Source organism: Acinonyx jubatus, chromosome C1 (assembly GCF_027475565.1).
Source record: "Acinonyx jubatus isolate Ajub_Pintada_27869175 chromosome C1, VMU_Ajub_asm_v1.0, whole genome shotgun sequence".
NCBI lineage: Eukaryota > Metazoa > Chordata > Mammalia > Carnivora > Felidae > Acinonyx > Acinonyx jubatus.
The window spans coordinates 95,597,404-95,610,417 of NC_069381.1; the positions used below are offsets into that span (position 1 = coordinate 95,597,404).

Below are 13,014 nucleotides of genomic sequence, written 5' to 3' on the forward strand. Positions count from 1 at the left end.
AGCACTACTGGAACATGCACGAAGGGCCACTCGATCAGATTTAGAACTCAAAGAAAGATTTCCAAAAGAAAATAATATCTGACCTGAGACCTAAGGATGTGTGAGACTCTGGAAAGACAGACAAGGGGCATAGCACAAGGGAGAATAAAGGTAAGCATAAGAGAAGACCCAGAAATAAGAGATAGCATGACAAAAACTTAGGAAAGTTCAAGAAAGCCAAAGGAGAGTGGAAGTGAAAAGAGGTAAAGGTAAGGCAAGACAGAAGCAGGAAAGGTAAGAACCCAGGCTGTGAAGATTATAACTTGTTAAGAGTGTGTATGTATTTTATAAGGGTACCAGGAAGTCAGGAAACAGCTTTAAATAGGAGAAAAACAATACCATTTATGTTAAAACAGGAACAAAGTAACCAGACGGTTTCTGTGATGTGAGGGCTGAGGAGACACTGGGCAGAGAGAACGGAGTTTTAAAAAAAAAAAAAAAAAAAAGGCTGTTCCAGTAATTTAGATGAAGAGTGGATAACCTATCTGTAAAAGGCCAGACGGCATTGTAGGCCTTGCGGACTCCACCATCTCTGTGGCAACTACTGACCTCAGCCACAATTGCACTACAGCTGACCAAGGCACGGACAATAAATATGTAAAACACAGAGGTCCGCAGTGCAGTGCTCCCGCGGATTTGGCCTGCAGGCAGCAGCGTGCAGACAGACGAGTGCAAACAGATCAGTCCAGGGAATTAGAAACATAAATTGGGAAAAGTATTCATCGTCAAAAGTTTTAGAAGACAGAATCCAGAGGTCTTGGTAATCGAAAATGTGGGGTCAGTGGGAAGACGAAGCCACAGAAGAATTCAAACCCCAGCTTTGGCACTCCGGCTTCTCACAGGATGGAGAAGGCATGAGAAAGGACAGGACTGGGTCAAAGGAAGGAAGGTCACATTCTGCTCACACCCCACTTGCCAAGCTGGAAATCTGTGGGGCAGGGAAGGATTCTCCTCCCACAGGAAGGCACTGCAAGTCCCATGACAATAGGTGGAGACATAACAATGTTTTAACAGGTAGGGAACTGAATAATTAGGAAAACAAAGATAAGATAATACACATTTAAGTCTAGTGAACTCCAAAGTTCATGCCTAAATGTTGATGAGATTTGAGGGGTTTTGCTACTGGACTGGTATAAATAAAAGACAATGGCATATTCATAACCATTCATATACCTCTATGTCTATCAAACTATCCATTTATCTCAAATGTATTACATATATACATCTATCTTATTACCCAAGGAAGTTCATTTTCTCTTTTTTGGACAGTAAATTCTTCTAAATTAAATCTTTACTGCAATACTTATATTATGAGGCTAATAAAAAAAATACCCTTCCTTACCCCTAATTCCTAATTCCTCATTATTCTTTCTTATTTCTAAATAAGATGTGTACAGCGCTTTCATCGACTTTAGGTACTATCCATTCATTTCTTACCATTGTAGATGAAGAGACAGCTTTCTTAGCCTGTAAAGCGAGAATAATACATCTACTTCTATAGGATTGCAGTAAGGAAAGATCAGGAGTGCGTAGGTGGTGCTTAGGATAATGCCAGGCACATACTACATGCTAGGTATTAATGATGATTATTGTACCGCCGAACACACATACCCATGCCCTCGCAAACTATAGTTTCCCCCCAGATACAGTTTTACCCCAGTTTTAATTAAATCAGTGATTGATGTTTAGAGTGATGTGATTACATAAATATTGTTACTGGCTAAGCCAAGTAATCAATGATGACATCTCTTTTCTTAGAAATTTTGTTTGTCCTGTAATTGTAACTGCCTCATTTTTTTTCCCCCTCCCTTAACTGAGGTATAATTGACAAAAATTGTATATATTTAAGGTGTACAATGTGACATTTCCATATACATTGACATTGTGAATCAAGCTAATTAACATATCCAATCACCTCACATAGTTGCCATTTTTTTTTTTTTGTATGCTAGGAATGCTTGATTTCCAATTCAAGTATATAATACAGTATTATTAACTATAGTCATCATACTGTATGTTAGCTCTCTGGAACTTATTTACCTTATGAGTAAAAGTTTGTACCTTCTGACCAACATCTCTCCATTTCCTCTATCTCTTAACACCTGGTGACTATTCTACTCTGTTTCTATGAGTCTAACTTGTTTACATTCCACATGTGAGATTGTGCAGTATTTGCTTTCTGTGTTTGGCCTGTTACACTTTGCATAATGCTCTTCAGGTTCATCCATGTTACTGCAAATGGCAGGATTTCCTTTTTTTTTTTTTAAGATTGAGTAATATTCCATTATACACACACACACAAATACATAACACATTTTCCTTATTAATTCATCCATCAATGAACACTTAGGTTGTTTTCATAGCTTGGCTACTATGAATAATACCATGAACATGGGGGTGCAGAGATCTCTTCAAGATAATGATTTTATTTCCTTTGGACAAATACCCTGAAAAGGGATATCTGGATCAAATGGTAGTTCTATTTTTAATTTTTTGAAAAGCCTCCATAACGTTTTCCATAATGGCTATACCAATTTACATTCCCACCAACAGTACATAAAAGTTACCTATTCTCTACATTCTCACCAACACTTAACTATTTTTTGACTTTATTTTTTTTTAAGGTTACTTATTTATTTTGAGAGATAGAGAGAGGGGGAGGGGCAGAGAGAGAGAGAGGAAGAGGGGGAGAGAATTCCAAGCAGGCTTTGTACTATCAGCGCAGAACCCGGTGCAGGGCTTGAACTCATGAACCATGCACGAGATCATGACCTGAGCGAAAACCAAGAGTCGGATGCTTAACCGACTGAGCTACCCAGGTTTTGACTTTCTGATAAGAGTCATCCTGGCAGGTAGGAGGTGATATCTCATTGTGGGTTTGATTTACATTTCCCTGATGACTCGTGATGCTAAACACCTGTTCATAAAGCCATTGGTAAATATATCTTCTTTGGAAAAATATCTGTTCAGGTCCTTTGTTTTTAATTGCATTACTTGTTTCTAACTATTGAGTTGTAGGAGTTCCTTGTATATTTTGAATATTAACCCCTTATCAGATATATGGTTTACAAATATTTTCTCCCATTCCACAGGTTGCCTTTATGCTTTGTTGATTGCTTCCTTTGCTAGGCAAAAACATTTTAGTTTGATGTAGTCCTACTTGTTACTTTTGATTTTGTTGCCTTATTTTTGTTGTCAAATCCAAAAAACTCATTGCCAAGACCAATGTCAAGGAAGTTTTCCCCTGCTTTCTTCTAGAAGTTATAAAGACTTACATTTAAGTCTTTAATTCATCTTGAGTTGATTTTTATGTATGGTATAAAATAAAGGTCCAATTGCATTCTTCTGCATGGATATACCTATCCAGCATATCCAGCTGTTTTCCCAGCATCATTATTGAAGAGACTCCTTTTCCCATTATATGTTTTTAGCACCTTAGCCAAAGATTAGCTGACTATGTACACATGGTTTTATTTCTGAGGTCTCTCTTTTGTCCCATTTATTCAGGTGTCTTTTATGCCAGTATCATAGTGTTTTGATTACTACAGCTTTGTAATAAAACTTGAAATCAGAAAGTGTGATGCCTCCAGCTTTGCTCTTAATTAATGCCTGTTTTAGCTATTTGGAGTTCCATATGAATCTTAGGCTTGGTTTTTCTCCATCTGCAAAAAACGCCATGAGAATTTTGATAGATTGTTTTAATTGGTAGATCCCTTTGGGTAATACGGATATTTTAACAATATTAATTCTTCCAATCCATGAACATGAGATATCTTTCCATTTAGTTGTGTCTTCTTCAGTGTCTTTCATCAATGTTTCATAGTTTTCAGTGTATAGATCTGTCACCTCTATGGTTAAATGTATTCCTAAATATTTTATTCTTTTGATGCTATTGTAAATGGAATTGTTTTCTTAATTTCTTTTTGAATACTTCATTGTTAATTTATAAAATTTTTCATTTTCATTGTTTCATTTCATTTGATTTCTTCTTTGACCTATCAGTTGATCAAGAGTACACTGTTTAATTTCCACATATTTGTGAATCTTCTAGTTTTCCTCCTGTTATTGATTTCTAATTTAATACCACTGTGGTCAGAAAAGGTACCTGAAATATATTCAATCTTCTTAAATTTGTTAAGACTTGTTTTATGACCTAACGTATGATCTATCCTGGGGAAGTTTCCATGTGTGCTTGAAGAGAATGTGCACTGCTGCTGCTGTTGGACAGAATGTTCTTTCGATGTCTGTTAGTTCTATACGGTCTATTCAAGTCCAATGTTTCCTTGATGATTTTTCTCTCTGGATGATATATCCATTGCTGAAAGTAGGGTACTGAAGCTCCCAATGATTACTGTATCGTTGTCTATTTCTCCCTTTCAGTCTATTTATATTTGCTTTATATATATGGGTGCTCCTACATTGGGTGCATCAATATTTACAAATGGTATATTCTCATTGTGTTTTTTTCTTGTTGTGATTGTTCTTAGTATAGAGAAATGCAACAGATTTCTATGTATTGATTTTGTATCCTGCAACTTTATTGAATTCATTTATTATCATTGTCTTTGGTGGAATCTTTAGGGTTTTCTAAATATGATATAATATCATCAGCAAAAAGTAACAGTTTTACTTCTTCCTTTCTGATTTGGATGCCTTGTATTTCTTTCTCTTGCCTAATTGTTCCGGCTGGGACTTCCAATACTATGTTGAGTAAAAGTGAAAAAAATGGGCATCCGGTCTTGTTCCTGGTCTTAGAGGAAAAGCTTCCAGCTCTTCACCATTGAGAATAATGTTAGCTGTGGGCTGTGAGATCTTGCCTTTTGCAACAACACGGATGGACCTTAGGGCATTATGCTAAGTGAAATAAGTCAGAGAAAGACAAATAACTTCTGATCTATCTTAAATGTGGAATCTAAAAAAAACAAAACACGGGCGCCTGGGTGGCTCAGTTGGTTAAGCGTCCGACTTCAGCTCAGGTCATGATATCACTGCTTGTGAGTTCAAGCCCCACGTCAAGCTCTGTGCTGACAGCTCAGAGCCTGAGGCTGCTTTAGATTCTGTCTCCCTTTCTGCCCATCCCTGGTTTGCACTCTCTCAAAAATAATTAAACATTTTTTTAAATTTTTTTAATAAAAATAAGTAAATACAAATAAATAAACAAAACAATACAAACAAACCAAGCTCATAGATACACAAAACAGATTGGTGGTTGCAAGAGCTGGGGGTAAGGGTGGGAGAAATGGGTTAACTGGATTTTTCTATTAGTTTAAATAAATGGAATAAAAATTAAAGGTAATGAGGAAACACTGGCCTCAAAAGACACATTAGATACGATGGACTTAACAGATATGTGCAGGACATCCCATCCACAAGCAACAGAATATACATTATCCAGTGTACATAAAAAATTCTCCAGGATAGATCATATTAGGCCACAAGTCTAATAAAATTTAAGAAGAATGAAATTATGTATGTGGAGATTAAACAACGTGCTAATAACCAATGAGTCAAAGAAGAAGTCAAAAGAGATATTTAAAACTTTGAGAACAAATGAAAATAAAAATACAACATACCAAAACTTAGGGGATGAAACAAAAGCAATCCTAAGAGGGAAGTTCATAGTAATAAATGCCAACCTACATTAGTAAAGAACCCTAACAAATTAACACTTTAACTTTACATCTCAAGAAACTAGAAAAGAGGAACAAGCAAGCTCAAAGTTAGTAGAAGGAAACCAGCAAATATCAGAGCAGAAATAAATGAAATAGAGACTAAAAAGATAATAGAGAAGACCAATAAACCCAGAGCTAGTTTCTTTTAAAAGATAAACAAAATAAACCTTTAGACTTACCAAGGTGGGGGCAGGGGTGAGAGGACTCAAATAAACAGAACCAGAAATGAAAGAGGAGATGTTACAACAGATACCATAAGAAAAAAGGATCAAAAAAAACAAAAAAAAACCAAAAAACTAACATGAACAATTATATACCAACAAATTGGGCAGCCTAAAAGGATAAACTCCTAGAAACACAACCTCCCAAAACTGAATCAGGAAGAAATAGAAAATTTGAACAGACTGATTAATAGTAAGAAGACTGAATCAGTAATCAAAATCCTCCCAGTCAAAAAAAATTCCTGTAGGGGCACCGGGGTGGCTTGGTCAGTTGAGCATCCGACTCTTGGGTTTCGGCTCAAGTCATGATCTCACAGTTCATGAGTTCAAGCCCCACATCAGGCTCTATGCTGATGGCATGGAGCCTGCTTGGGATTCTCTCTCTCTCCCTCTCTCTGCCCTTCCCCTACTCATGCTCTCTCTCTCTCAAAATAAATAAACTTAAAAAATATTATACATTAAAAAAAAATTCCTGTGCCAGATGGCTTCACTAGTAAATTCTACCTACCAAACATTCAAAGAATTAATACCAATCCTTCTCAAACTCTTTCAAAAATTAGAAGAGGTGGGAATGCTTCCAAACTCATTTTATGAGGCCAGCATTACCGTAATACTAACACAGACAAGGACACTACAAGAAAATAATAGGCCAATATCCCTGATAAACACAGATACAAAAATTCTCAGAAAAAATATTAGCAAACTGAATTCAACAATAAATCAAAAGGATCATACACCACAACCAAGTGGGATTTATTCCAGGGATGCAAGGATGGTTCAACATGCACAAATCAATGTAATATATGACATTGACAAAATTAAAGATCAAAATGATCCTATCATCTCAACAGATGCAAAAAAAAAAGCATGTTGACAAAATTCAACATCCATTTATGATAAAAACTCTCAACAAAGTGGGTATAGAGGGAATGTACCTCAACATAATAAAGGCCATATATGGCAAGCCTCATTTTCTCACTCACTTAATTTTCTGCATATACATTACTAATTCATCTTGTAACTCCCTATAAGTGTTACAAATCTGCTCCAAATATGCTAAAACACAACAAATACCAGTTTCTTTCTTTCCCCCTGGAAGATGTCTGTATCACAGTTTTCTGTCCTCTTGCTTCTTTCTGGTCTCATTGCTTTCTAGGCCTGATATAAACTGCCAACCTGGGACACCTCTTAATTATCCTGGAATTCCCTTAACCTCTCTCTGTGCTGGCTATCCTGTTTCCTGGTACTATGGATTCCCCTTTTATGGGTTACTCATTTCATTCCAATACACTACATGTCTTCCCATGCTTTCTGAAAGGGGACATAAGGTTTTGAAACTCTGAAGACCTGAATATATCTTCAGGTGGTGCCTTATACTTGGTTAATAAACTCAGCATGAAAACCCCCATAGTATGGGGTTCAAAGCGCATCCAGGTTGTTGTACACATCCACACCAGGAAGGTGATGCACCCCAACTCCACAGGCACAGAAGCTCCTATGCTCTGGATCCTCCCAGACCTTGCCCTCTGTATCTCTTTATCTGGCTGTTCATCTGCATCCGTTATGATATCCTTTAGTAAACTTGTGAATCTAAGTAAGTGTTTCTGAGTTCTGTAAGCCACCCTAGCAAATTAATCAAACCTGAGGAGCAGATCATGGGAACCTGATTTGTAGCCAAGTAGGACAGAAAGTTGTGGGGAACCTGGGGACCTACTACTTACGACTGGTATCCAAAGTGGGACTGAGCCTTTAACGTGTGGGAGCTGACACTATCTCCAGGTAGACAGTGTCAGAGCTGAGTTAGATTGTAGGACTCCTGGGTGGTTTCAGGGAGAAGTGCATGGTGTTGGGGAAAACTTCCACATGGTTGGTGACACAGCAAAGTGTTTGGTGTGAGAATAGTAAAAGAGACTCACAGGAGAAACAAGGTAGACTTTAATTAAGTTCTGAAATATGATACTGCTCCTTAGTAAAGGTGTTAATCGCTCAAAAGATCCTTTCAGCAACATAAGAAAGGCCATCTACGACAAACCCACAGCTCATATCATATCAGCAGTAAAAAGCTGAAAGCTTTCCTTCTAAGATCAGGAACAAGACAAGGATGTCCCCTCTCACCACTTTTATTCAACACAGTACTGACTGGACCTCCTAGCTGTGGCAATCAGACAAGAAAAAGAAATAAAAGGCATCCAAATTGGTAAGGAAGGAGTAAAACCATCCTTATTTGAAGATTACATATTATATCTAGAAAATCCTAGACTCTGCCCAAAACTATTAGAATAAATGAATTCAGTAAAGTTGTAGGGCATAAAGTTAATATACAAAAATTTGTTGCATTTCTCTCTACCAATAACTACTACAGAAAGAGAAATTTTAAAACAAACTCACTGTTGATTTCATCAAAAAGAATAAAATACCTAGGAACAAATTTAACCAAGGAGGTGAAAGACCTGTATTCAAAAACTTTTAAGCCACTGATTAAAGAAACTGAGGATGACACAAATAAATGAACAGATATGCCATGGCTCACGAATTGGGATAGTACTGTTAAGATGTCCATACTATCCAAAGCAATCTATGGATTCAGGGCAATCCCAATCAAAATAGCAATAGCATTTTTCACAGAACCTGAAAAAACTAATCCTAAAATTTGTATGGAGCCCCAAAAGACCTCAAATAGCCTAAGCAACCTTGAGAAGAAAACCAAAGCTGGAGGTATCAGAATACCAGATTTCAAAGTATACTACAGAGCTATAGTCATGAAAACAGTATGGTTCTGGCACAAAAACAAACCATAGATCAATGGAACAGAATAGAGGGCCTAGAAATAAACCCACACTTGTATGGTCAATTCATCTACAACAAAGGAAGCAAGACTACACAATGAGAAAAAGAGTCTCTTCAATAAATGGTTAGGGAAAACTGGACAGCTACAGGAAAAAGAATTTAACTCGACCACTTTCTTCCACCACATCCAAAGATAAACTCAAAATGCATTAAAGACCTAAATATACGACCTGAAACCATAAAACTCGTAAAAGAAAACATAAGTGGTAAACTCTTAGACACTGGTCTTAGCAACATACTTATTAATATGTCTCCTTGGGCATGGACAACAAAAGCAAATATAAACAGGGGGACTACACCAAAATAAAAAGCTTTTGCTCAGTGAAGGAAACCATCAACAAAATGAAAAAGCAATTTACTGAATGGGAGACAATATCTGCAAATAATATATTCAATAAGGGAATAATATCCAAAATATATAAATAATCACAGAATTCAATACCAAAAAACTAAATAAAATCCAATTAAAAAATGGGCAGAGAAACTAAATAGGCATTTTTCCAAATACATACACAGATGGCCAATAGACACATGAAAAGATGTTCAAAATCACTGATTACCAGGGAAGCAAATCAAAACCACAATGAGATGTCATCTCACACCCGTCAGAATGGCTAGTATCAAAAAGACGAAATAATAGGTGTTGGCAAAGTTGTGGAGATAGGGAACCCTTGTGCAATGTTTGTGGGAATGCAAACTGGTGCGGCCACTACTACTACAGAAAACAGTATAGAGGTTCCTCAGAAACTTAGGAGAAATTCCATCTAATCCAGCAATTCTATTTCTGGGTGTATACCTGAAGAAAACAAAAACACTAATTCAAAAAAAGATATATGCAACCCTATGTTTGCTACAGTGTTACTGAGAACAGCCTAGATATGGAAGCAACCTAAGTGTCCACTGATAGCTGCATGAATAAAGATATGGTAAATACATACAATGGAATATTAGTGAGCCATTAAAAAAAAAAAAAAAGAATGAAATACTGCCATTTAGGGCAACATGGATGGACCTAGAGCTAAGTGCAGTTAAGTCAGACAAAAAATACATGACTTCACTTATGTGTAGAATCTAAAGAACAAATGGACAAACAAATTACAAAAAGAGACTTACAAATACAGAGGATAAATGGGGGTTGCCAGAGGAAAGGAGGATTGGGGCTGGGCAAAACAGGTGAGGGGGATTAAAAGGTACAAACTTCCAGTTATAAAATGAGTAAGTCACGGGGATGTCAAGTACAGCATAGTGAATACAGTCAAGAATATCATACTTTTATGGTGACAAATGCTAACTGCACTTATCATGGTGCATTTTATAATTTATACAAACGTCAAATCAGTGTGTAATATACCTATAACTAATATAGATATTTTTAAAAATTCTTCCAATTTGGAAATGTGTGTATTTAAGTTCTGGGAAAGGTATTATTTATTTGATAATTTCTTCCCCTCCATGTCTTTCCTTTTTTCTGGAACATCTATCTATTAGCTGTCAGGCTTCCATTATGAACTGTACTCACTTTCCTATTTTCTTCTTTTTTTTTTTAATTTTTTTAACATTTATTTATTTTAGAGATAGAGAGAGAAAGAGTATGAGTGGGAGAGGGGCAGAGAGAGAGGGAGACACAGAATCTGAAGCAGGTTCCAGGTTCCAAGTTGTCAGCAAAGAGCCCGATGTGGGGCTCAAACTCACAAACTGCTAGATCATGATGTGAGATGAAGTCAGATGCTTAACTAAGCCACCCAGGCTCCCCTCTATTGTCTTTTTCCTTGTTTTTTGGTTTGTTTGGTTTTTTTTTGTATAATTTTTCAGAGAAATAGCTGCAACTTTACCTTCCAACTTTTCTACTAAGCTTATTGGTTACTTTTGCTTTCTGGTTCTCTTACTTTTTCATCCTCAGTCCATTTTTTCTTTTTCTTTTTTTTTAAGTATACAGTTCTTTATATATATTAATTATATCTTTAAAAATAGCATTCTTAGGATTCCTTTGTCATTTCTTTTATCTCTTTCCTTCTTTTTCTTTAGGTCTCAAATATTTGATGATCTTCAACTATCCATTTACATTTAAAAGTAACGGACGCCTGGGGGGGCTCAGTCAGTTAAGCATCCAACTTCAGTTCAGGTCATGATCTTGAGGTTTGTGGGTTCAAGTCCTGCATCAGGCTGTCCACTCTCAGCACAGAGCCTGCTTTGGATCTTCTGTCTCCCTCTGTCTCTACCCCTCCTGTTCTCTTTCTCTTTCTCTCTCAAAAATAAATAAACATTAAAAAAAAAAAAAAGTGAGGCACTAACATGCTGAATGTGAGCTCAGTGTGCAAAGAGTGAAGCTTGTTAAACAGCAGGCCTCACCATAAACAGCCATTTCATTTCCAGTATGTTTAGGTCTTCTTAGCTGGCCAGTTTCTGCAAAAGGCAATCCCAGTCTTCTGTTGGAGATTATAAACCTGGCCACCAGATTTCTACTTAATCTCCATTATTAGTGCAGTATTTCACACCACTCTAACTTTGTGTCTGGTGTTCCAGAATCCAGAACTTCTCTGGCTCAGCCTCTCCAGAAAGCAAGCTTCAATCCAACCTTCTGTCAGGGGAAGATAAGGGTATCTACGTGACCATGTAGAATAAGGAAAATGATCTGGGGACAGATCGACTGACACTTATAAATAAGCTCAAACAATCCAGTTCCACCTCATTAATTCCTAAGTCTTTTAGAAATTAAATAGAGGAGTTTTCAACAGAAAGCTCACTCGTTTCCTACTGGCATTCCCTATTACAGACACTTATATTTTTACTTTCTTCACTTTCCAACTTTCAAAATTGTGTTAATAGCTCTGACTTATAGTCTTCTCTCCCATTCTTTTAAACCTTGAGGGCCGATATCTTTTTCCTATTCATTATAATTAAAAAAAAATTTTTTTTTAATGTTTGTTTATTTTTGAGAGAGAGACAGAGTACAAGCGGGGGAGAGGCAGAGAACCTCTGAAGGAGGCTCCAGGCTCCGCGCTGTCAGCACAGAGCCCGATGCAGAGCTCGAACCCATGAACCATGAGATCATGACCTGAGCTGAAGTTGGGCACTTAACTGACTGAGCCACCCAGGTGCCCCTTATTCATTGTAATTTTAGAGGGATGTCAGAAGAAATCAGATGGGGATCATGGCACATATTTAAATCATCATCTTCAATCAGGAATCTCATCTGTCATGTCCCTACCATCCAGCTTAAGAAATAAAACATTACAAACACAGTTGAAGTCACTTTTGTGTTTATGATTATTAGCCTTTTAAAATTTTGTAGGCATAAAAATAAAAATATTCTAGGTATAAAATCATATCATTTTCAAACACTGAGTTTCATTATTCTAATATTAATTAGGAAAAAAAACCAAAGAATAAAATAATAACGCAGGGGCACCTGGGTGGCTCAGTTGGTTAAAGCATCCGACTTCGGCTCAGGTCATAATCTCGCAGTTCACGGGTTTGTGCCCCGTGTCAGGCTCTGTGCTAACAGCTCAGAGCCTAGAGCCTGCTTCAGATTCTGTGTCTCCCTCTCTCTCTATCCCTCTCCTGCTTGCACTCTGTCTCTCTCTGTCTCTCTCTCTCAAAAATAAACATTAAAAAAAATTTTTTTAAATAAAAAAAATAATGCAAAGAGATACATGCACCCTGATATTGATAGTAGCATTACGTACAATAGCCAAATCATGGAAACAGCCCAAGTGTCCATCAACTGATGAATGGATAAAGAAGATGTGGCATGATGTGTATATATATACAATGGAATATTACTCAGCCCTATAAAAGAATGAAATCTTGCTATCTGCAACAACATTGATGGAGCTAGAGAATATTATGCTAGGTGAAATATGTCAAAGAAAGACAAACACCATATGATTTCACGGTAGTCATGAAGTCATGTAGACTTTGAGAAAACAAAACAGATGAACAAAGGGAAAAAAAAGAGAGAGAGAGATAAACCAAGAAATAGACTCTTAACTATACAGAACAAACTGATGGTTAACAGTGGGGAGGTGGGTGAAGGGATGGGTTAAATCAGGGATTAAGGAGGGTGCTTGTGATGAGCACTGGATGATGTATGAGAGTGTTGAGTCACTGTATTGTACACCTGAAACTAATATTATATATGTTAACTAAATAGAATTTAAATTAAAACTTAAAAAAAATTTTAAATAAGTGCACCTGGGGGTGCCTGGGTGGCTCAGTCGGTTGAGTGTCCGACT

The 13,014-nt window shown here is 36.8% G+C and overlaps 1 protein-coding gene across 8 annotated transcripts in view; it reads right to left on the bottom strand.

Annotated features, from left to right (window-relative positions):
- Window positions 1-13,014, bottom strand: part of PHTF1 (putative homeodomain transcription factor 1) — an 89,043-nt gene that overhangs the window by 67,031 nt on the left and 8,998 nt on the right. For 4 of the 8 annotated variants that reach the window (XR_008295142.1, XR_008295141.1, XR_008295143.1 and 1 more), the window contains exon 4: window positions 1,477-1,506. The exons of 3 other annotated variants lie outside the window; for them this stretch is intronic. Coding sequence is in view for 1 of the 5 variants with exons in the window: in XM_053214629.1 (XP_053070604.1) it covers window positions 1,477-1,506 (30 nt within the window). In the remaining 4 variants the exon portion in view is untranslated. Of the gene's footprint in view, window positions 1-1,381; window positions 1,404-1,476; window positions 1,507-13,014 lie in introns of those variants that run through there. One more of the 8 variants, XM_053214633.1, reaches the window with a different exon arrangement.